General features: G+C 33.4%; 1 protein-coding gene across 1 annotated transcript; it reads left to right on the top strand.

The window, feature by feature from the left end:
• Positions 1-643: 643 nt before the first annotated feature.
• On the top strand, positions 644-20,703 carry LOC133327724 (protein scarlet-like; the record flags this gene model as incomplete). The annotated part of the gene is made up of 5 exons (XM_061536268.1): positions 644-1,004; positions 15,060-15,109; positions 15,239-15,375; positions 19,431-20,396; positions 20,462-20,703. Coding segments are annotated over exons 1-5 (1,745 nt in total), but the record flags the coding sequence as incomplete, so codon positions are not given.
• Between the last annotated feature and the right edge of the window lie 3,733 nt (positions 20,704-24,436).

Raw genomic sequence — 24,436 nt, 5'->3', positions numbered from 1 at the left:
TGTGTCAGGAAGGATCTGATACTCTGGATCAAATTGTCGGAATAGCATCCATACTGATGCAGTTAACGAAGCGCTGAACGAATACAGAGTGAATGCCGTCCTCGCAGTTTACCCCTCATCCATAGCAGCTGACGGACCCAGAAAAATTAGAGTAGTTTTGACCCATTTACTAATATCAATATTAGGGTTTTGAGATTTTGGGCAAAATTTCCTAAAATTCATCTCAAGCCAAGACAATGTTGCCGCGAGAGCTATTAAATTTAGAAATGTACATTAGTGGGTTTGTAGGGTATACAATTGTAGTAACTACCCATCTATTTACCTTTAACTAAACATTGAACTACAAAATATCACAAACAAATAGAAATACTTAGAGCTAGACCATAAATGTCTAACCATCTTATCTTTAGGATCCACATTCACACAAATACACACACACACACATCTTTCCATCAGAAATAGAAGACAAGAAGATGAAAAATAAAAAAAACAACAATACGCATTGTGTCATTTCAGTTACTGCAATGAAAATGCTCAACAGTTTCTCGCCAGCCATTAAACCGATAAGTTCGTCCGACGCTTACTTGCCCTACGCGACTAGTTAGCAAAAGTGTATCGGATTACTGTTTTTTTCTAAACTAAATAGCCGGCGAAATGAGTAATGAGGAAAGTTTAATAGAAATGGAAGATCCTCGACAGCTAGGCGTTGCTGCTACGGGTGGTGGCGCCCAACTTGAGATGAATGTTATAAATGGGAACGGCAACGGTAGCGGTAGTTCTAATGCCGTCTCGAAACGTAACAGTTCGGAACGTAGTCTACCCTTACGCAGTTACAGTAAATGGTCACCCTCGGAACAGGGGGCGACAATAGTTTGGCGCGATTTGTGTGTTTATACAGCCGGTGAAAATGGCTCCTCGGCCAGTTTGTATAACATGAAGCGAATTATAAATAATTCGACGGGTGCTGTACAGCCGGGCAACTTAATGGCATTGATGGGCTCAAGGTGTGTCTTTTCGTTTGTGTCTCTGAGTGTGTGTGTTTAATGAAATTTATTGCAATGAAGCTGCAAAAATGCTTAGTTTGATGGAAACTTTTTGTGGTGAAATACAAAAACTAAAGATATTTGCCATGCAAAATGTTGTTGTTGGTTTTCTATTAAAAAAAATAATAATAAATAACTGGTCAGTTTTATGGATTACATTTCGTTAATAACTTGTTAAATAATCTTATTATGTTATAACATTTTTATACCATAATTGCGTAATTTCATATACAGCTTTTCTAAGATATTATGGAGTTTTTTTTTTTTTTTTTGAAAATTTTAGATTTTGATGTCTTATCATTTCTGTTTATATTCTCACAATATGCCTCATTACAATTAGGTAAATGTAATTAAAACTGAAGAGTTTGTTTTGCCAATTTTTTTTTCAATATTGGCCTTAAAACTAATTTGCCTGAAGAGTGTGCGACCTTCATGTTGGTGTCTTATGTATTATTTTTCCAAATGTTGTTTGCATCTACCCTTAAATAATTATGTTATTTGGATGCGGAAACAGAAATCAAATTGTATTCTAATTTATTTGGAAAAAGTGCGAACTTTGATCAAAATAGAAAATTTGCGGTATATACATAAAATAGAAGCATTTACACAAAATAGAAGCATTTACACAAAATAGAAGCATTTTTATAAATAAACTAGCTGGACCCGTGGCGCTTCGCTTTCGAAGTGTAATGTACCAGTACTAATACCGTAGCAACTGGTTAATGTATACGTTATTTGAAGCTTGAGCTTGACTTGTCTCAATAGGATTATACACTAATATATTTTCTAAAATATTCATATGTTTTGCATTAATCGTTCAAAGACCAATAAAATCCTTCATTCCCGTTACCACCTATCTTTATGTCTGTATTTTCATCTGATTTCCCATTATATGGCCGGGATCCTTTTACATTGTAATATTTTTAACGAACATAGACTTAGTCTTCTTCTTAACTCATGCTTGTATAATGTTCTTAACTGAAATAAATAGTTTTAGTAATATCCGTTTGCACAACTAAACTTAATTTCTCAAGTAATGTACACATTTTGTTTTCAGGTCAGCTATGATGATAACCCATCACAGATTTCTTATTATTATAACTTTTAATCCATCATCCACATTTCGCTTCTGGATATCTCCCAATTTTTGCTGATGCATACTTTTATTGAAATCATGTTCGTTTTCTCCAATGGTAGTAAAATTATTAAAATTAAAAAAAAAAACGTTCAAAAGCTGATATATATATGGGAAATTACAAAAATTTTTTAAATTCTTTGAAGCTGAGGTTTGCAAGGTTATAACTCGCGAAATATGAACATATTGCATATAATTTTAATTAATTTCTATAAAATGAAGTGTTCCTGTCAAAATCTTAAAATATTGGTAATAAATAATAATTTTGGTGGAAGCTGTGATGGTGGTAATGTAAAAAAATGGGTGAAAATGTGTTGAAGCCAACGAGTGACTAAGTTGCAGAATACCCCATGGACAATATGGTTCTAATGTATGATTTTTCGATATAATCACTGCATCCACCCAAAAAGGATGCTGACATTTTGAACCCGGATTTTCGGTGTTTTTTAAATTTTTCTTATAATTAGGATGCGCATCCAGATAATGGACTAAACTAATTATAGGATTGTAGAACTCGTGATTTTGCTTCGTTTAGTGTATATCTCATGAATGTGCTCACCGCAACTTCTTTGCAATAGGGTTCCAAAGGCCAAAATTCGAAAAATGCATAATTATTGAAAGACATTGATTCGGTTTATTCGAAAACAGCATGCGCATCAACTGATTTCAACTAATACGCGAATTGCATACGTTTAGATATTGATAATTTTTATGTATTGTAACTGCAATATATTTAGTAATTTTTACAGTAGAAACTGTTATCAGATGAATATACCGATATTTAACAATCATCTAAAAGTATTTGAAGAAAAAAGCGTCGCATATTTTAGAAGATTAAGGCAAAACCGTATTCTCTTAACTATTCTAAAAAAATCTAAAATTCAAAAAAACATTTCGATTTAATTAAAAAATTAATTTATTTTATTTTCAGTTGTCTTCATGTTTTTATTTGTTTTTCGAGACTATTAAACCATATTTCAATGCGATTTGAGAAGTATACAAAGAAAACAAATGTGTTTATCCGTTTGTGAAGAAATTCGCGATGTACAACAAATAGGAATTCATTTAATTTATATTTGAAATACAAGATTTAAAATCGCTATAACTTTTGTGTGCAGCATCCGAATTTGTGAACGCGAACATATTTCGAATCAGCATATTTTTCTTAACATATGTACCAAAAATCATGAATGTGCTTGCAAAAAAAATTTCAATTTTTTTTTTTTTATGGAATTTTAAAAGAATTTTGTAATTTCCCATATATACATATATATTTTTGTTTAAAATGACAAAATGTAAAAATATAATGTCAACAATTTTTCATTTTACACAAATTTTATTCCAATGTGTATGAATATGACAATGGAGAGATGGAAAGCGGTAGACGTTAGCCGAATTACTGAACTGGTGGCTATTATAATTACCACGCTCATTTTTTGTATGTATGATGTGTGTTTACACCTACGTTATTGAGACAAATTTTGAAGACGGTGCATCCACGAGGAATTTTAGAAGTTTATATATCCTATGTTACTTTCAGGATACGTCATGACGACATACTGTGTAAATCTCGTTAACACCTGTTCAGCGGTTTTTACGTCTATTGGTAACATACAAATCATGGTACAATTATAAAAGGTAACAGCAAATCCCAGCTGATTTGATTCCAACGTAATACTAGTGTCAATATGAATTTGACAAATTATGTTTTTAAAAATCACCCAACAGGAAAATTGGGAACGCATACAATTTGAAATTGTGCTTTATTAAATGTGCACCTGTATTCAATTTAGTCAATCTGCCTGCTGGGAAAGTTTGAGGAAGCAAATCTTTCTTCAAGGAATAACTCGTTATTCCCAGCATTTTCATATGTGTTACACATATATATGGCAATGGCTCAATTATAGGAAAGATGTGGAAGAGATAGAAATATAAATATGATAGGTTTTCATTCATGTTTTTCAATTTTTATTTTGAGGATTCGAAAATATTTCATTTTAAAAATTAAAAGTAATTTGATGATAATTTGTTTGTTTGTTTACATTTTTCTGTCAAATGAGTTGACACTAGTAGAACTTACAACAACAAATGTCCATGTGGTTGTTGTATCGTTTTTTGTACAACAACACTTGCTGTTACCTTCTATTATTATACCATGCATACAAATAAACAATTTTTTTCTATTTTATATATGTAGATAGTTTTTTCAAGCCAATGACAATCCAATTAATTTGGAAAATTAACATATTTTGAGAGTTTTCCATAATTGACAATTACTTAAAGATATACGCTGCCCATTTTCGCCCAAAATATGTCCAAAAAGAACTATAAAGTGATGAAATCATAAAGGTTCGATATAAAATGTGTGGAAATGCTAATATCTTTCAAAATATATTTTGCAACATTTTCGCGGATTTTTTTCAAAATCTTCTTTTATTAAAACCTTTCCACTTCAATTACAGACTACTAACAGACATTTTAAGTCAAATCGGTCCAACCGTTTCATTAAAATAATTTTTGCAAGATTTTCGAGGATTTTTCTTAAAATTTTCTTTCATAAAAACCTCCCCACTGTATAGGATTTGTGACGTTAGGCTGAATATTGTGACCTGTTGTTATCCCGTTTTGAATGAGTTTTCAAGACCCCTTCAGAGAGACAAAAATATTCCTCACATTTAAATTATGAATATTGACAATGGCAAGGATTTCAAGATATCTAAGAAATCCGAATATTTTCAAATGTCTTGGAAATGGGAAATATTGTCATGCCTTTTTAGGTTACCTCCCGACGTAAACTTTCAAAATGCCTATACGCGTGATTTATATTTTTAGTCCCTTTTTTGGAATTTCCCGATAAATATTTTTGTGTTGCACAGTGTTATCGGTAATGACTCTTAACTTTATGAATGATCGCAGGCGGTCGCAAAATTCTGGAACATATCATGCAGTCGATTGATCATTAAAATATAATCTGGCATTGCTTGGCACTAGGTTTTGAAACTCAAATGTTCTATTATACTCTATATCTCAAATGTATTAGTTTTAAATTCCAATTTTTATACCCTACACAATTATGTTGTTAGGGTATTATAGCTTTGTGCAGCCCCAAAAGTTTGTAACGCCGCGAAATATTGGTCCTAGACCCACCTTTAAGTATACCGATCGTCATATCTCGACTAGCAGAGTTGATCTAGACATGTGTGTCCGTCCGTCCGTCTGTCCATTATAATTCGTAAACACGATACAGGCCACAGTTATGGACCAATTTTCACGAAATTTTGCATGTAAGATGGGTTCTGGCCAATGAAGACCCCTATTGTTTTTGGTAATGATCGGTTGATGTTTAGGGGATGAAATGGACCAAATACTTAATTTTTGTCTGATTTTCGGGTCGCTCCAGAGGCCGCAATTATAGACCAAACACCGCGAAATTTTACATGGACAAGGGGATCGGGCCAAAGAATAAACATGCATGTTTTGATAAAGATCGGTCAATATTTAGCGGGTCAAATGGAACCTGACTTTTGTGTGAAAAATGATAAAATTTGTATTCTATGGCGTATATATTAACCCCTGACGGACATATACCCGAGAAGTTGATAGTGTATCCAAGAGGAATGGTTGACCTTTAAATTGATACCACTTATATTGTCGTATGTACTCTGATGTCGGAGCTACACTTAAATATTTACAGGTGATTACGTATTCAGATATTATTTAGTAAGCCATTATCACACTAGTGGGTGCAAATATAGCGCTGATCGCTTTGAAGTGTTCCATTAGGCTCCAGTTATGGCCAAGGACAATGCCTATAATTTTCGGTGATGATCAGATAATAATTTTTGGATGAAGTGGACCGAAAACTTCAATTTTTTGTATTTTATCGAGTTGATATATAGGCCACAATTATAAGCCGAACATCACAACAGTACCCACGATGAAGGGAGTATGGACAAGTAATTAGAAGGGTATTACCGGATATTAGTAAAATTCGGAAAATATGTCAGTGTAAGGAAGAGGTGCTGTTGATCTCTTATCGGTCAAAAGGGTGCAAATATCACGAAATATTGCCGAGGCTAGAAATACATATCCGCAGAAAGTAAGAGTTCTGTGGTAGTTGTGTAGGGTATCGTATGGTCGGCCCCGTCCGACTATACTGCTCCACTCACTGGTTTTACTAATAATTTTAACTTTCATTATAAGCATCAGTTCCATATGTTTAATTGACCGTCATTTCATGCTAATATCTTATAAGCTTCTCAATGTTATATAACATATGTTAAATAATATTCCAAAAATATGCAATTTTGACTTTAACCACGTGACATTTGTAAGCCACGACTCACATTGATATAATATTTCACTGGCTCAAAGTCCCAACTTTGTACATCTAATATTTTTCGCAAACCATTTGGTACATTCTCCATAAAAAAGTCAACATTTTAAAAACTTGTAAATTGTATATGAAGCGAATATAGTAACCGATTTGATCCATACTTACTTGCCAGACCAATATTAAATCCGAAGATGGAACCTATAGAGCAACTTTTCCGTCCAGGAGAAGACGGTCAACTCTTTGATAGAAAACAAATACGTTGTTCAAAGTGAATATTGAACCCTCAGTAGTTTAAACTTGACAGACCTTAATATTTATACTATAGTCTAACAATCGGCTACATAGGTCCATTGATTCTTGTACCTACCCTACAAACTGGAATTCCAATTTTGAAAAATTACATGTTTAATAAAATTGTTTTTTAAATCATTAGACCTCCACAAACCAAAAAATCACACAAAAATCAGGATATGTGTTTACCAGAGTGTCGGCAACACAGACGAACACTTTTTTGCGATATGCAATTGTGTCATATTGATTTTTTTCATTTTAACACATATTTTAATTATCAGAAATTCCATAAGAATAGTTTGAATTGATTTTCACAACAATCAACCTCTATTGTGTAAATCTTTAAATGCTTCGACTGTTGTTACTGTTGTTAGAACAGTCATAACTAATTCCTTTATTCATATAAAATTGTACTGAATCGGACCACAACTGCGATCGACATATCTTGGCTAGCTGGGTTACACTCGAGTAATGGCAGGGGATGAAAAATTAATATGAAAGCCCTTGGCGAGAATAAAAAGGAAAGAAGGAAAAATTTGACATAGCTGAAAAGTTTGAGTTATGGTGTGATGATTTTTTTGGTCGCAACTCTAAAGTTCATGAATAAAAAGCTGTATATCTTTGTTTTAGACTATTAATTCTGGGTTATTTTTGAGATGCAATGTCTTCAATCAAATCGAATGAGGAATAGTTTTGTAAAAAACCCCTTCCTTATGTAGAGTCGTTGTGCGTGTTTTCGTCCTTATTTTCTTGAACCTTAAACTAAATACCCAAAGAAATTTTCGTAATTACAAACGAAATCTTTTGACCTACAAATATGTCGCTCATAAGATTTAAGATAGGGCTCTAAAGACACGAAATCGATATTGGTACCAGATCAATGCTCAGAAAACCATATATTGACGAACAGTCAAAAATTTCGAAAAAAATGTATTGAAGAATTGTCGGTTTCGTCTGAAATGTTAACAGATTAATATACCTCATTATCCTGTAAACGTAATGCAACTTATTCGCGTGAGACTGTTACGGACCTCTAATTTTTTGGTACCGGTTTAAATCAACCAACCATGTGATTAGCAATATTGTTAGCTTTCAAATGATATGCATATAAGTTTCATTGGTTGATAAAATCGGGTTTACTATCTGAAAATCCACTTCAAAAATTATGAAAATAAAGATGAAATTCTCGATATATGTTTTACAAAAACATTCCACATGCCGTTTGACTGAAGACATGTAATCTCAAAAACAAGCATCGTTTGCAGCAAACAAAAGTATTAAAACCTTTACTTGATGAACATCAGGTTTACCAACAAAAGTGCATCAGGTCATACCTTTGGTGAATTAAATATTCACCTATGTGCGACGTACATAGATATTTCCCTTATTTAAAAATCCAACGCAATTATTTTGCATTTTCATTAACTCCAATATTGAATTTCATTTATATTACTATTCGAACAGTTTCGTGTCATAATATCGATTGTAATCAATATTTGTCTTTTACATCGCATGCTTCTCAATTGAGTTCATCTACATTGTGCTACGTTGCTGTCAGCAGTCAGCAGTCATTCATGCCTTGATTACTTCGACGAATGCAAGAAAATTCATTGATAATTACATGGAGGGGAAATTCTATTGCAGTAGTTGAGAGGGTGACGAAGCTTGGTGGAGGATTGTAGTATATTGATGACTTAAAATATTCTATTATCATCATGAGAGACTGATGTGAAATGAAGTGTAAAGATTTAATATAGTATTGAAGAATATGTACATATATACATAGTATATTTATTTATATATTAACATTGTTGCAATGTTTGACAAGAAATATGTGCATAGGCACAAGAAGATGCACAAATCACTGAACAATGTGCATTGTGACACAGTTTCCAAACCAAGCAAGAAGACTAGTTTGACTGTCTAGTTCATTGAAGAATATATGTATATATATATATATATATATATATACAAACAATGTGCCACACTAAGTCACTGACTAGGGCGGATATTCATACAAAACCCTTGTATGATATTTAATTAAATAAGCAGTACTAGCATTTAAAAAAAAACAGAGCTTTAAAATTAAATTATGAAAAAAAAAAAAACATAAAATTGTATTAAGTTGTTATAACCTCCACCACAATGTGGTGTGTACATTAAATTTGTCATTCCGTTTGCAACAAATCGAAATATTCACCTCAAACCCCTAAAGTATGTATTTTCACTACGAGATTATATAGTGTCCGTCCGATTGACATCATTGATAGAACTCGCAATATTTAAGATAGAGCTTTGAAATTGTAAACATGCGTTTTAGGCTAGTCTCCATATACTGACAACCTTTCAATATTCGTCATTTTGAAGCTTTTATATATGCTGCAATTTGATAATTATAAATATTGGGTCAAAAGTGTCATTCAGTGTCGCCGACAGATATGTACTCTCCGCCTATGGTTTGTGGAGGTCTTCGGCACTACACACAGCTTTTTATTATTCGGTTTATATAAGGTATATGTTTTTATCTAAGTGGCTTCGGATTTAACGTTCATTAAATCGGTTATTCAATTCGCTTCAAATTAAAATTACATATTTATAAAATACTGACCCTTTGTACCAGAAGAAGAGGGCCGACGGGTCTCAGCTTCGGACTTGATCTGGGCTTGGTAATTAATAGGTTGTGAAAAGTTTGGTTCAATTCTTTTGGTGAATATTGCATTCATAAATATAGAAATCTAGCGGGACCCGTGGCGCTTCGCTGCCCCTGCTGAAGTTATCAAATTTTCAACATGTTTTCACAAACTGACAAAAATGGAAAATTATGTCAACCAATTTTTTTTCAATTTTACACAATTTTTATTTCAATATAAATACATACAGTGAGTGTAATAAGTATTTTGCCTCAATATAAATTTGACAAAATTCTAATATATACGCCTAAAGCCATCATACTAAAGATGTAAAATGAATTATGTATGATGGGATATGTTTGTGGACATATTTAGATCTTATTTCTGCAAGAATCACTGCGAAAAACCTATTGGTCTCGAAGATATCAGCCAAAATCTATACCAACCCAAAAATGATTATCACAAAAAAGTATTTTGCTTTTTATTATTATTTTTGAAAAAATCATTATATAACACACGCTTTGTCTTTTTATAGTTACCATTGCGGGTAACCACATACTAAAAGCGATTTGGCGACGATTCCCATAAACCACGGCATTTTTTCGCGAATATTTTCTCACATTTACATTCAATACATTCTCCAGCAATTTTTCATTTAATATATGGTAATTTCTCATCCTAATCTCAAAATGAGAGTATTAGATATGGTCCTCGCGGCTTCAAAACATCCCAAATAACTTTAGAATAATAAAAAGGAGGTTTTGCAAAATATATCGCGAGGACAGGACCCTAAAAACTATTAAAACCAAAATCCGACAAACAAATTATTAAAAAAAATATCGCGAAACCCCATTTTATAGACTTTGAAAACTTTATGGTCCATTAATATTGATCTAGGAACCAATATATGCGATTAATATTGATCTAGGAACCAATATATGCGAGACGTATATATTGGAATTTTGTCAAATTTGTATTGAGGCAAAATACTTATTACACTCACTGTATGTATACATTTCAAAATATATCCTCATCGTTCGAAAATACTCAACCCTATTTTCAAGCCGCTACCTTAAGATACCCATAGAATATGTTCTACATACATATGTACATTCTTTCAGATGTATGACTACTTTTGATGCTATTACTCCTCAGTTTTATCTAACCTATGTTGCTTCCGTGGGATCGCTTGATTTACTATGAACATTTTAGTAAAATCTGTTTAGTGGTTTTAAGTCCACAAACAATGTGTTTTCTATTTTCTAAGTATAGATTTAAATACAATGAGGTGTGCATTTTCCCTTTGTCCGCGGTCATGTTGTGTGGATGGTGCGTATTTACACTCACGTTACTTAGCAATAGTTCGAAGTCGGTATCTGTAACCGTACTTAAGATTTACACGAATTACATGTTCATAATTTTTCAGTTTTGATTACGTTCGATGCTATAACAACGCATCCTCGGAAAATCTCAGAAGTATATATAGCATATGTTATTCCTAGAGCATGTTATGACATTCTGTGAAAATCTCAGTCAAATCTTTTCAGAATTTTTAGAGTCTAAAAACAAAATATTTTCAATATGCCGATTTTTAAAATGCAGTAAAAAGTGAATTTTCCGTTTATCGTACCATGCTCATTTTTGTATGGATGGTGTGTATTCACACCTTCGTTACTCAGGCAACTTTTGAAAACGGTATCTGTAACCGTTCTTAAGATAAACGCATATTACATGTTCAGAAATTTTGAGGTATGTTTACTATTGATGCTATGACTACGCATCCACGCGGAATTTTAAAAGCTTATATAGCCTATGTTACTTTCAGGGCATGCCCCGACATACAGTGTAAATCTCATTAAGATCTGTTCAGCGGTTTTTGCGTCTATCGGTAATATACAAACAAACACATTTTTTTCTATTTTATATATATATATTTTGTTCCCTTGTGCGCTAGGTATCAGGAGGAGATCTCTAATTAGTCCCATATTAGGACTTGGTGTAGGTTTTTTAAAGATAATAGTGTGTTCAATGTTTGGTTTAAATTGGACAGTCCGTTCGCAAGACATTAGGTTGGCGAAAAAGAAATCCATTAGGCCGGTCGTCAAAAATGTCTTTAAAATCGGTGAAATGATCGAAGTTGACCGTTATTTTAGCGGTTTTAACATCGCCCAGGAACTAAAAATCGGCTATAAAACTGATTTAAACCATTTACACAAAAGGTCTTTAATGATAAAAAATTGGTATCTAGGGAGGATTGTGAAAATCGACTACTAAAGTTTTTTTCTTTTTAGCAAATAGAGAGCACGACTTCTATGAGAGAGGCTTTATGAAGCTACCTTTAAAATGGCAACAAATCATGCAACAAAACGGTGCATATTTGCATTACGACCTAATATTATAAAATTATTTTCTGAACATTTTGTACATTTTGTGGGGGAGGAATCAGAAGGAGTGGACCGATATTTCACATCTTCGAACTTAAACTAAGTTTGGAAGGATTATTATGAAACCGGTTACTCCCTCCGAGAGTTATCGTGCGCACCAGCCGGCCAGACAGACGTACATTTGTAAATCGACTCCAAATTGTCTGAAGGGGATTTGGTCCAAAGAAAAATGAGGTCTAAAACCAATATTTCGATGAAGCATATTTTTGCAGTATCAAAATGTACATAGCCTCATTAGCCATAAGGCTGATGTTTACGTTTTGATTTAGCTCTCATATAACTGTACATACCAATTTTCGGTATTGTGAAAGCTTAAGCCGCATTTTCCACCAATTTGGGTGTGATTTGGTAAGATGGGCCATTCTCATTTTAGTGGCTATAATTTGGTATTTCGGGATGTTAAAGGGCAAATGCATTATACCCTTTCCAAAAATTATTCAATATACTTTAATGTTTTAAATTAGCCATCATAAAAATATCCCTTTAATTATACTCTTCATCACACTGTGGTACAGGGTATTATGCCTTTGTGCATATGTTTGTAACATGCAAAAATAAACGAGGTAGACACTTGGATCATTCTTAGAATATGCATAGAATCACGTTCTAAATCGATTTATGCTTGTCCGTCCGCATGTCCATGTTAAATTTAAAACAAAGGACGGGTAGCATTTATGATCCGAATTGGACAAAATTTGGCATAGGTCACTTATTTGGTCCAAGGACGAACCCTATTGAAATCAGTTCAGTTTAAGATATAGCTCTCTCATATAATAATAGTTGTCCGATTGTGACACAATTTTTAGGTTCAGACTGATGTATATGAAGTTCTGTTGAAATCAGTTCAGATTTGGATATAGCTCCACATAGGTGAAAAATCAATTCGTTAAGAGAGATATGAAATTATATAGGAAATATTCTTTGGTTTAGAACCGGACTTACAGCCAAAAATTTCGTGACGAAATTTTTTAAAACATTCTGCTTTTTAATTAAATTTTTAGTACATGTGTGTAATGATGCGTTACGAGTGAAACATGTGCGTGACGGTGTTCTAAGTTAAAAAAGTAAATGTTAGATTTTTTTCTCAAAAATAATAAATGTCAATAAAATCTTGTATAACCCCTTATAGCTGTAAAAAATCCGCAATTTTATCTCCAGCCAATTCGCAGAAATTTCATATCGAAACTGATATCCAAATTTGAAAGGGAAAAATTTGTAGCGCGTGCGTACGCTAAACTTTGCTTAATATCTCAGAAATTTACAAAAATATTCAAAAAAAAAAAGAAAGTATTGTAAACTATTGTATTGTAACTATTTAATAAAAATTGCAAAAGAAATGTCAGAAACACATTTTTTCAACTATGCGATTATATTTCGCACGATGTAACAGTGCGCGACATGGAATTCGTGATATATTAAAATCTCTTGTACCCAAAGTAGTGAAGGGTATCATATAGCCGGCCCACTACGAATTTTGAAATTTCCTTACTGGTTTTCGATATGTTAAAGCTCTCATCCCAGTTCTCCAAATTGAGTATCTGTAATTTGAAACTCTATTTTTCAAAAACATGGACAACCAACCTCCTACTAGATAACACAATAATTTAGCCCCCATATAAATGTCCCGACCGATTTAAGGCATTTTGAATGCACTGCACGTGGTGGACGGTATACAAATTTCAAGCCGAAGTTATCGACGATTTTACCTGTTTTCCAATAACATTAATGTATTAACCAAATTCTCAGTCTACTTGACATTTTTCTATATTGTAGACTTATGTTTTGACATAGCTTAATTTTATGTTTGGTTCTGGCATTTTCCAACCAAAGTGGATGCAATACAGCATTTCGGCGTTTTATGGGATACATAACTTTTTCACAGATGAAAATTCAGCGTCTATGTTTTGGCATATTCCCAGATCAATTTAGTTTAGCATTCCAGATCCATTTTAGTTAATAAGAATTTTCACCTAGTGGTGGAGTGTATGAGACTTTTAAACCTGTGAATAAATGCAGTTTTTAAACCCTTAATCAACCTTTCTTAGAACTAAATTGTACTGCATCGAATGATATTTGAATTAGTAACTAAAACTTCTGATATTATGAAAATTATTAAATTAAATGAGTGGGTAGATGGTAGCTCATGGTCGACGCAGATCGGCCCATAGATCTTCCGGAGAATTTTTCTCTCAAAGCGGCACTGTCATATTTTAAGCATTTTCCAAGATATGGACATTAAACGCATAGTCCACATTACCCAAAGCTACTCTAAAGCTAAATTGAAGTGTTCGGATAGAAAATGTGGCTGTTATATGCATGGCATAATTATGGATGGAAATCTCATTTGAGAAATTATGATCATATTAGAAAATTTTATCTGCATGAGACTACATTGTATAACTATGTCATGGCTATATGGGACAGTGTTGACTATATTTGGTAGAGAGATGTCAATGAAAAATATATTCTGTATTTACTCTGTACTGCAGCGTGTAAATACGGCAAACTAGCATGCGTTAGGTTATAGTCTATAATTAAGAACTACAAACGAATTCTACTTTTGTAAAGAGATGTTCCGTATTTTAGCAAATTTTAATACCTGAAAACCAATTATTTACAAAGTTGCATCATAAAAAGTCACGGATCTATATTCGTACCTTTTAATATACTATGTAAAACCATTCAAAAATATATCTCCGCCACATACTTAATTTTGGTTATAGTTGAGTGCATTCTTCCAACAGCCACGAAGTATAACAATATTAACATCTTCTAATATAATTACTTTTTTACGTTTAAATAACATTTATTTCTCGTATGAAAATTCTAATTATTTAACTAAGGAAACGTAAAGAGGCACAGATAAAGTTTATGTTATTTCTTTGGTGGGTGTTTATATCCACATTATCAAAGTCTAAATTTTGGTGATGAAAATGAAAACATAAATAAAAAAAGTTATTACCATACCCATACAAAGGTATTTGATGTACATGTAGATAAGAAGATAAAAATAATACCCATTTCACAAGATTATGTTATACGTATGCACATACTCGTATGTATGTAATCATATATATGTATGTTTTGGTAAAGATGCACTAAACTGAATTGAATATTATATGTATGTCTCTATATGTATTTAAGCATTTCTTCACTTCTTTATTTTATTATGATTTTCAGTGGTTCGGGTAAAACAACACTGATGTCTGTGCTTGCATATCGTCAACCAGGTAAATAAACTCACGACTATTCTATTCTATCGCTTGAGATAAGATAACGGGATAATTAACAACAAAGAAAAATAGTAACATTTCACTATAATGATGATGACAACTTTCACATCCAATAAATCTTTTCAGCTGGTACGGTAGTTCAAGGCGATATTCTTATCAATGGTAGACGAATTGGTCCATTTATGCATCGTATTAGCGGTTTTGTTTATCAGGATGATCTTTTCAATGGTTACTTAACCGTAATGGAGCATATGAATTTTATGGTAAGTACTTGTAAATGGAGAAGGAGTCAAAAAGGAATGAACAAAATTTTATGAAAATATATTGTAAGACCATCGAATATATTGTAACCCGGTTGAGGAAGATTTTGTATATTCTTTGTCATAATACTAAAGTATTTTTAGTATACGTGCTATATCAATGCTACATCTATGATTATTGGTGCATAGTTTTCGATAAATGTCCCGACTCCGAATCTGTTCCCAATAAAATCAAAACATATCTATATATAGGGACCCTGTCTAAAATCTTAAAATAAAAATTAAAACATTTCGATGTTCAAAATTTCTTCTTGTGGTATTTAGTTTACCACAACTTAGCACAAAGTAATATTTTTACCAAATCTAGATCATGTCCTAATGAATAGTGGACTGATATGCTGCATGGTCCACTCCTTGAGGTAACTCCCTATAGGGGTAAATATAGATCCTTTCCGTAAATCGGATCTACGGTTCCACTCCACAAGGAACACCTTCCTCAAATTGTCAACATTAATTTTCATAGCCCATCTGGATCAATAAATGTTTTTTTTTTATTAACGATTTTTAATTTATGATTTTCAACCGACTTGCAAATGGATGTGGATTACATTAAATTCTTCTAGTTGGAAGATGGGATATATCGGTCAACGTTTAGGCATAGCTCCCATATAACAGTACCCCCCCATTATCGGTATTTTGGGGTCCTTGAGTGCGTTTATCAACCGAATACGATGAAATTAGGTACACTGAGTTCTTATTCGGTACTAAATGTCTCCACAAAAAATTATAAATATAGGTCCACTTTTTCTGATAGCCCCCATATAACGGTAACTCCTAATTTTCAGTATTTTGGGGGTTTTGATCGTATTTTTCCACCGAATTGGCTGTAATTTAGTATTTTGAGTTCTTAATCGGCACCAAATCTCTCAATAAAAAATTATAAATAGACAAAAAATACCTTAAATCGGGAGATACGGTTATATGGGGGCTGTATCAAAACTTGGACCCAGGGACCCCATTTGGGATTTCTATATTTGCTTTGACCTTAAAAACATGTGTGCAAATTGGCCGCCTATGTCAAGTGGTTCCGCAGTTAATGAGTTTATACCCAATTTTTGGGTAAATACTCAAAATAGGGGTACCTTTGTATGGGGGCTACCAGTAAACGTGGACATACATACATAATATTTTGCATGGACATTTGGTACCCAAAAATAACAGTCTGTGCCAAATTACAGCCAATTTGGTTGTAAAATGTGTCTAATAGACTAAAAATACCTCAAATCGGGAGGTACGGTTATATGAGGGCTATATCAAAACTTGGACCCAGGGAACCCATTTTGGATTTCTATATTTGCTTTGACATTAAAAACATGTATGCAAAATTTTGACCGCCTATGTCAAGTGGTTCGGCAGTTAATGAGTTTATACCCAATTTGTGGGTAGAAACTCGGGTATTTACCCAAGTATTTACCCACGTCTTTAACCCTACGGTCAATAACCGGGTACATTTGTACCCTTTTTCGAATAAAAATGCTGTAAAATTTTCAATAGTGGAGATATTTAGATCAAATTTTGAGGAATCATTGTTGAGGTATTTTCACCCATAATTCAAGAAAAAAATATAAATATTTTCCATATATATAATTTTTATAAATTTTTAAAGTTATTACCTACGTAGATCAATAACCGTGGTACATTTGTACCCACCTAAAGATAACGCTGTAATTTATTAAAAAAATCGCTTATCATGGGATTTTTTGTTTTAAATTAGTCTGTAAGGATCTGGTCTAGATGTAGGAACTCTAAATTATATATCACGAATTCCACAAAAAGGTCAACCATACAGGTGAAAAATCAATTCGTTAAGAGAGATATGAAATTATATAGGAAATATTCTTTGCAATCCGGACAATATATTTTTAGTTGAATTTTGAAAAATAACCGTAGTTTTTCTTTTCGTTGTACCATTTTCGCGTGGAGAGTAACTTGGGCATATTTTTATTAGTTTTAGAGTGTCATTTGTCGTAATTGTGAACGCTGTTAGCTAAAACAATATCAATAATAAATATTAAATTCAAATAAAGTAATATCTTACTAAGAATTACATATATATAAACCTATACATATACCAAGATAATCCCGTGGTAAGTTCAGTTAAATAGTGTAAGAAAATATGTAACGCGTGCGTGACAAAATTAACATATGTTTCTATACAGACTCTAATATGAGAAATTTTTTTTTGATAATGCTGTTATGTGTGGATCTTGAGATGACAAACTCAAATAAAACAAAGTTTGTCTTCTATCTCCATCGAACAAATTTGTATCCGTCACGCACATGTTACATTCTTCCTCAATAAGTTGCTTTAGAACCGAATTTACAGGCAAAAATATCGTCCATAACTACATAATGATATACCAAAGGTCTTGGGGCCACACAAAGCTATAATATCCTGACAACATAGTTGTGTGGGGTATAAGAACTAGCATTTTTAAAACATTTTGTTTTGAATTTAATTTTTTTAGTACATGTGTGTGTAACAGTGCGTTACGAGTGTAACATGTGCGTGACGGTGTTCAAAGTTAAAAAAGTATATCTTAGAAAATTTTTTCTCAAAAAAATTGAATGTCAATATAATCTTGAATAACCCATTATAGCTGTAAAAAAAATCCGCAATTTTATCTCCAGCCAATTCGCAGAAATTTCATATCGAAACTGATATCCAATTTTTAAAGGGAAAATTTTGTAGCGCGTGCGTACGCTAATTTTTTCTTAATATCTCCGACATTTACAAACATATTCATAAAAAAATTAGCAGGTATTGTAAAAGGTGTAAAACTATTTAATAAAAATTGCGAAAGAAATTTCGGAAACAAATTTTTCTTAACTAAACAAACGATTATGTTTCGCACGCTGTAACAGTGCGTGACATGGAATTCGTGATATACATTAAACGAATATATATTTAAACCCATGTTGAAATGATAATCTATCTAAAACAATCATAATAATTTCTTTGTAGCTTTCGAATGTGTTAAGCTTTTTTAATTATTTTTTGATAGAGATCTTTTTTGGGTGTTCCCCAACACCTCTGCAAATTTTTGTGGCCCTAGACATCATGGGGCCATCAGGGCGACTCGTGGAAATCAGAAACTACTTTGGTTTTAACTTGGTATACTGGGACTAACATAAAGATTGACCTGAAACTTTTTCTATAATCGAATTAAATTGATTTATTAGAAATGTAATTTAATATATAAACTAACATAAAATAACGCTTTAAAGTATTAAATAATGTTAACAATGGGCAAATCACATCTCTAAAATCATAAAATGTGAATAATCGACAATAATAACTGTATAAGCCCCTGTATACCAAAGGAAAATCAAGGTAGTTTCTGACTTCCACAAACCACCCTGATGGACCTGTATTGTCTAGGGCCACAAAAATTTGCAGAGGAGTTGGGGAACACCTAAATAAGATCCATATCAAAAAATTATTAAAAAAGCTTAACTCATTCGAAAGCTACAACGAAATTATTATGATTGTTTTAGATAGAGTATAATTTAAACATGGATTTAAATATATATTCTTTTAATGTATATATAATTTTGAGTTCCTACGTCTAGACCAGATCCGTACAGACTAATTAAAAACAAAAAACCGCACGATAGTCCAATTTTTTAATGAATTACAGCGCTATCTTTAGATGGGTACAAATGTACGACGGTTATTGATCTACGTATATTTTTTTGGTTATTGACCGTTGGGTTAAAGTATCGTAAAACTACCCATTCTAAATCGATTTGATAACAGAAACCCGGAAGTAGGGTGTAAGATATTGTATTACCGATTCAATATAGTAAATACCCAAATAAATCAAATAAATACCCGCATATACCATCTCTTATCATGAGTAAACCATCTATAATTATAATCCCAAAATTCGCAATTACAGTGCGTTAATTTTGAAGAATACTCTACTTTCTATTGCGTTCCCAACATACTGTAACTATAATATAATTATCTCTAATAATGTTTTGCATACTTTTAGGCACATTTACGTTTAGATCGTCGTGTCAGCAAACAAGAACGCAAAATGATTATACAAGATCTATTGGAGCGAACTGGCCTTATGGGTGCCGCAAATTCACGAATTGGTTCGGGAGATGATGAAAAAGTCTTATCCGGTGGAGAACGCAAACGTCTGGCCTTTGCTGTGGAGCTGCTCAATAATCCAGTTATTTTATTTTGTGATGAACCCACCACCGGCCTTGATTCGTATAGTGCTCAACAATTGGTACAAACTTTATATGATTTAGCTAAAAAAGGAACCACCATTCTTTGCACCATACATCAGCCCTCATCACAGCTGTTCGATATGTTCAACAATGTTCTCTTGCTAGCCGATGGTAGAGTGGCTTTTACCGGGTCACCGCAAAATGCATTGGATTTCTTTGCCGAAAATGGCTATACCTGCCCGGAGGCATATAATCCGGCGGATTTTCTTATTGGTGTTTTGGCCACAGATCCCGGCTATGAACAAGCTTCACAGAGATCGGCTCAATATATGTGTGATTTATTCGCGGTGAGTTCGGCGGCCAAACAAAGGGATATGTTGGTGAATTTGGAGATACACATGGCCGAGACGGGTGAATATCCATTCGATACAGAGGTTGATAATTTCCGATCGGCATTATGGTATAAGAAAATTCTAGTTATCTGGTACAGATATACCCTCAGCTTGCTAAGAGATCCAAAACTGCAATGGATGAGATTTTTGCAGAAAATGGCCATGGCCATTATAATTGGCCTATGTTTTGCTGGCACCACACAACTGGATCAAATGGGTGTGCAGGCCGTGCAGGGAGCGCTATTTGTCATGATTTCGGAAAATACTTTTCATCCCATGTATACGGTGCTAAATGTTTTTCCACAAGGTTTTCCATTGTTTATGCGAGAGAAACGAGCAGGCCTATATTCAACGGCAGAATATTACATAGCCACAATAGGGGCCATGGTGAGTATGATTGTTAAGTTGGGTGGTAATTTTACATAAAGTGATTTTTGTTTGTTTTTTTTCAGTTACCCGGCATGATTCTGGAACCACTTCTGTTTGTGGTAATTTGCTATTTTGTGGCCGGTTTGCGTCCAACATTTTTTGCATTCTTGATAACGGCCATTTCTGTTATCCTGGTGATGAATGTTGCCACGGCATGTGGTTGCTTCTTTTCGACAGCATTCAATTCATTGCCATTTGCCATGGCATATTTGGTTCCAATCGATTACATCATAATGATAACATCTGGCATTTTCATTCAAATAAGGTATGTGTGAAATCGACATTGTCCCTGGTATGGTATTTGTGGGTTGTGATTTGAGGGAGTATAATTTTGTGTGAAAATGGAAATATCATTCACATGTTAAAGTGCTTTCACCACACTACACTGTTGAACAGGATATTATGTATGAGTACCTTTGTTTGTAACGTGTAAAAGGAAAAGCGATAGGGCCATGGTTACTTTTGAGGGCATGCATAGAATAGAATCACTGTATAAGTCGTTTTATGAATGTGCACCCATCTGTCTGTGTGTTAGCGTATTTTTTAAAGGTCGCAATTATGTTCCAATTGCGATGAATACTACGCCGATTGTCCAATTGGTTCATATTTAGAATAAAAAAGATCACACAGAAACTGTATTAGGTTTTGTAAAAAAAAAAATAAATAGGCAAGGCCATTTGAAATGTTGACAGTGGCGCTTGGCGAGTGTACCATGAGCAGAACACATTTTCTATTATCGAGGAAATGTCAATGACGGTGCTCGTTCTGGTAGCCGAAGCTCGTCAACAACCGATGAAAACATTGGGGAAATGAAGAAAATGATTTTGGACAATCATCGAATCACTATCAGAGAGGTTGCTGATGATTTTGGCTTATCGTTCGGCCCATGCCTAGGTAGTGGATTATCGATTTCGAGTTTTCAAAAGTAAACGTATTTGTATACTACAACTACACAACTATGTTTTAAGGGTATTATAGCTTAGTGTGGCCTCACGAGTTTGTAACTCAGTGAAATATTGGTGATAGGCCCCCCTTTTAGTATACCGATTGTCATATCTCGACTAGCTGAGTTGATCTAGGATGTGGATCCGTCTGTCCGTTATAATTTGTAAACACAATACAGTACAGTTATAGACTAATCGCCAAAAAATTTTGCATGTAGGACGGTTGTGGCCAAAAAGATCGGTTAATATTTAGGGAATCAAATGGATCAAAAGCTTTATTTTTGTCTGTCGTTCTGGTCGCCCTAGAGGCCACAAAAACTACCCAAACATCACGAAATTGTTTCGGAGAAAGGAGTCTGACCATGGAATAAGCATAATTGGCTGTTACAGTATCGGAACCATAAACACCATTCAAAATTTTAGGAGTTTGTCTTGTATTTTCGTCTTTGTCAAAGAAAAACTGTAAAATGTACCGAATTTTGTCTTTGTTCACTTCCATTTTTAACACCCTGTAACTCACAAATGAATGCGAAATGTCACCCTTCCAACGAGCGGAATTGTTTGATCGATATTTTACGAGAAATCTATCAGTACAGTCATCTGCCGAAAAAATAATGTATTTCTTTTCCCCCAACCTTATATTTACGGGATGAAATGGTTCAAAAACTAGTTTTGTTTGTGTTTCTAGTCTGTCTAGTGGTTACAATAATAAGCCGAACATCATAAATTTTTCACGGGAAATGGTCTTTGACCAACTGACTGGAATGGCTGTTTAGATAATGATTGGTCAATATGAAGAGGGACAAGTGAACCGTAAATGTTCACAACGGTAAAATATGATAGGATATGAAGGAACAGTTATTGACCCCTAATCCGCCCAGAGGGTGCAATTATCGCGAAGTATTCCCAAACTCGCAATCTAGATTCGCAGAAAGTAAGAATTTTCTGGTCGGCCCGTCCGATCACTGGTTTAGTATAAAATTTGAACGTTGTAATTATGTGTGAAACACTACATCAATCTGTTGCAAGCATTCATTCTTTCGATACCTCAGTAGCCTCATAAAAGTCCGCTCGAGTTGTGCGGATATTGTAATATTCTTCAATAGCGGGAAAACAGTCGGTTATTATATAAGTAATGTCCAATCACATCTTTGGAACAAAGAGCGCATCAAACATTGACATTTCAAGATGTAATTTCAGACTTTCAATTGAAAAGAAAACAAGTAAAAAATTGTAAGTCGGTGTTGTCGAAAGTCTACGGAAACACAGGCAGGTTTTATTATTTTTATAGGGAGTTACCAAAGAGAGTTGAACGATAGTTTCCATCTTCGGACTTGATCTAGGCCTGGTAAAATATTACAATGTGCATATGAATATTGGATTAACAAATTAAAAAATAAATGCTGACAATCTTTAGAAGGTACCAGAAGGAGTAGATCAACGAGTTTAATCTTCGAACATAATATAGGTAAGGAATACATATAACGATGGGAACAGTTCGGATGAAATTTTATATTACATTCGTTTTATAAGAGATTTAATTATACCCTTCACCACACTGATGTACAGGGTATTGTGTCTTTGTGCATATGTTTGTAACAGGCAAAAGGTATAGATACATGGTTCCTGTGAGAATGTTCATAGAATCACTTTCTGAATCGATTTATGCATGTCCGGTCGTCCATCTGTCCATGTTAAATTGTAAAACAAAGGATGCAATTTGGCACAGCTCATTTATTTGGGCCAGGGACGAACCCTATTGAAATTGGGAAAAATCGGTTCAGATTTAGATATAGGTCCCATATATATTTTCGTCGATTTTTGTTGCACGAAAGACCCACAGTTAGGATGATTGACACCAAATTTTGTACAGCGTACTGAATTAGATCTAAATTAACGTATGCGAAAATTTTTTGAAATCAGTTGAAATCGTCCGATTTTAAGTAAGTGGGGCACCAATGATCCTATGTTACGCTGATTGATAAAACATTTTGCACAACTTAGTGTCAAGTTTTTTGAGATCGGTTCAGATTTATACATATCTCCCATATATAGTTTCGTCCGATTTCATATTGCCTCAAAAATTTCAACAAATCACTTTGATGAAATCGGATATTGCGTTCGCATTATATGAGATATACAAGTTTTTAAAGTTTTGACCTCTTGTACAAAGAATGGGTCCATAAGTCCCATCTTTTAATATTGTACAGTCATGTTTATTATATTAGGTTTAGTTCAAACTTGAAAGCCCGTTCACGTGATATTATAAAATTAATTTACAGCAATGTTTTGAATATTTATCGGGGGGAGGTACCAGAATGGGTGAAACGATATCCTCTATCTTCTAACTAACTTGATCTATATTTGGAATAATTGTTACGATAGGCAAAGTTTGAATAAAATTGGTTACTCCCTTCGAGAGTTATCGTGCGCACTAGCCGACAAGACAAACAGACAGACGGGCGGCCATTTGTAAATCGACCTAACTTAGTTTGACAGATGGTGAATTCCAGGGTTGGGTATAAAAACGATCGATGCGATAGCATTCAATTGCCACATTCATATAGTTTTACATACGTTGTAATTGCCGGCGAGGAAACACTTCCTATGTAATTGTCGCTTTAATGAAAAGTATATTATGGGTATTCCAAAAAATAGACGCCAAACGTCTGCATAACCACTACTTGTTCATATCTACGGTTTCAAACCTTATCGTGTCCTTAGATCAATAAAAATAGTCATTCATTTTGAAGATTTTCTTACAGGATTTCGTATGTGGTAATTTCATCCTGGTTGATAAAAAAGTTCCATCCAATTTTAGGTTTTTATATCGCTTATATCGAATAAAGACACATATTTTTCTGAAATTAATCATTTTTAATTTTATCCCTTTTCTTGCAATAATTGTTCAACATTCGGATAAAATCTTTCTCCATAATTTTTCACAATTCTATAACAATTCATTAAATTTTCTTGAAATTTAAGACAAATTAAAAAATATATGGATTTATTTCTATATGTCTCAACAGGAGGACTATAAAGCATTATAGTCCT

This window comes from Musca vetustissima, unplaced genomic scaffold, assembly GCF_032173495.1.
Source record: "Musca vetustissima isolate MV318-11 ecotype Yass unplaced genomic scaffold, APGP_CSIRO_Mvet_v1 utg56295, whole genome shotgun sequence".
In the NCBI taxonomy this organism is placed as follows: domain Eukaryota; kingdom Metazoa; phylum Arthropoda; class Insecta; order Diptera; family Muscidae; genus Musca; species Musca vetustissima.
This window is presented reverse-complemented; position numbering and strand designations above follow the sequence as displayed.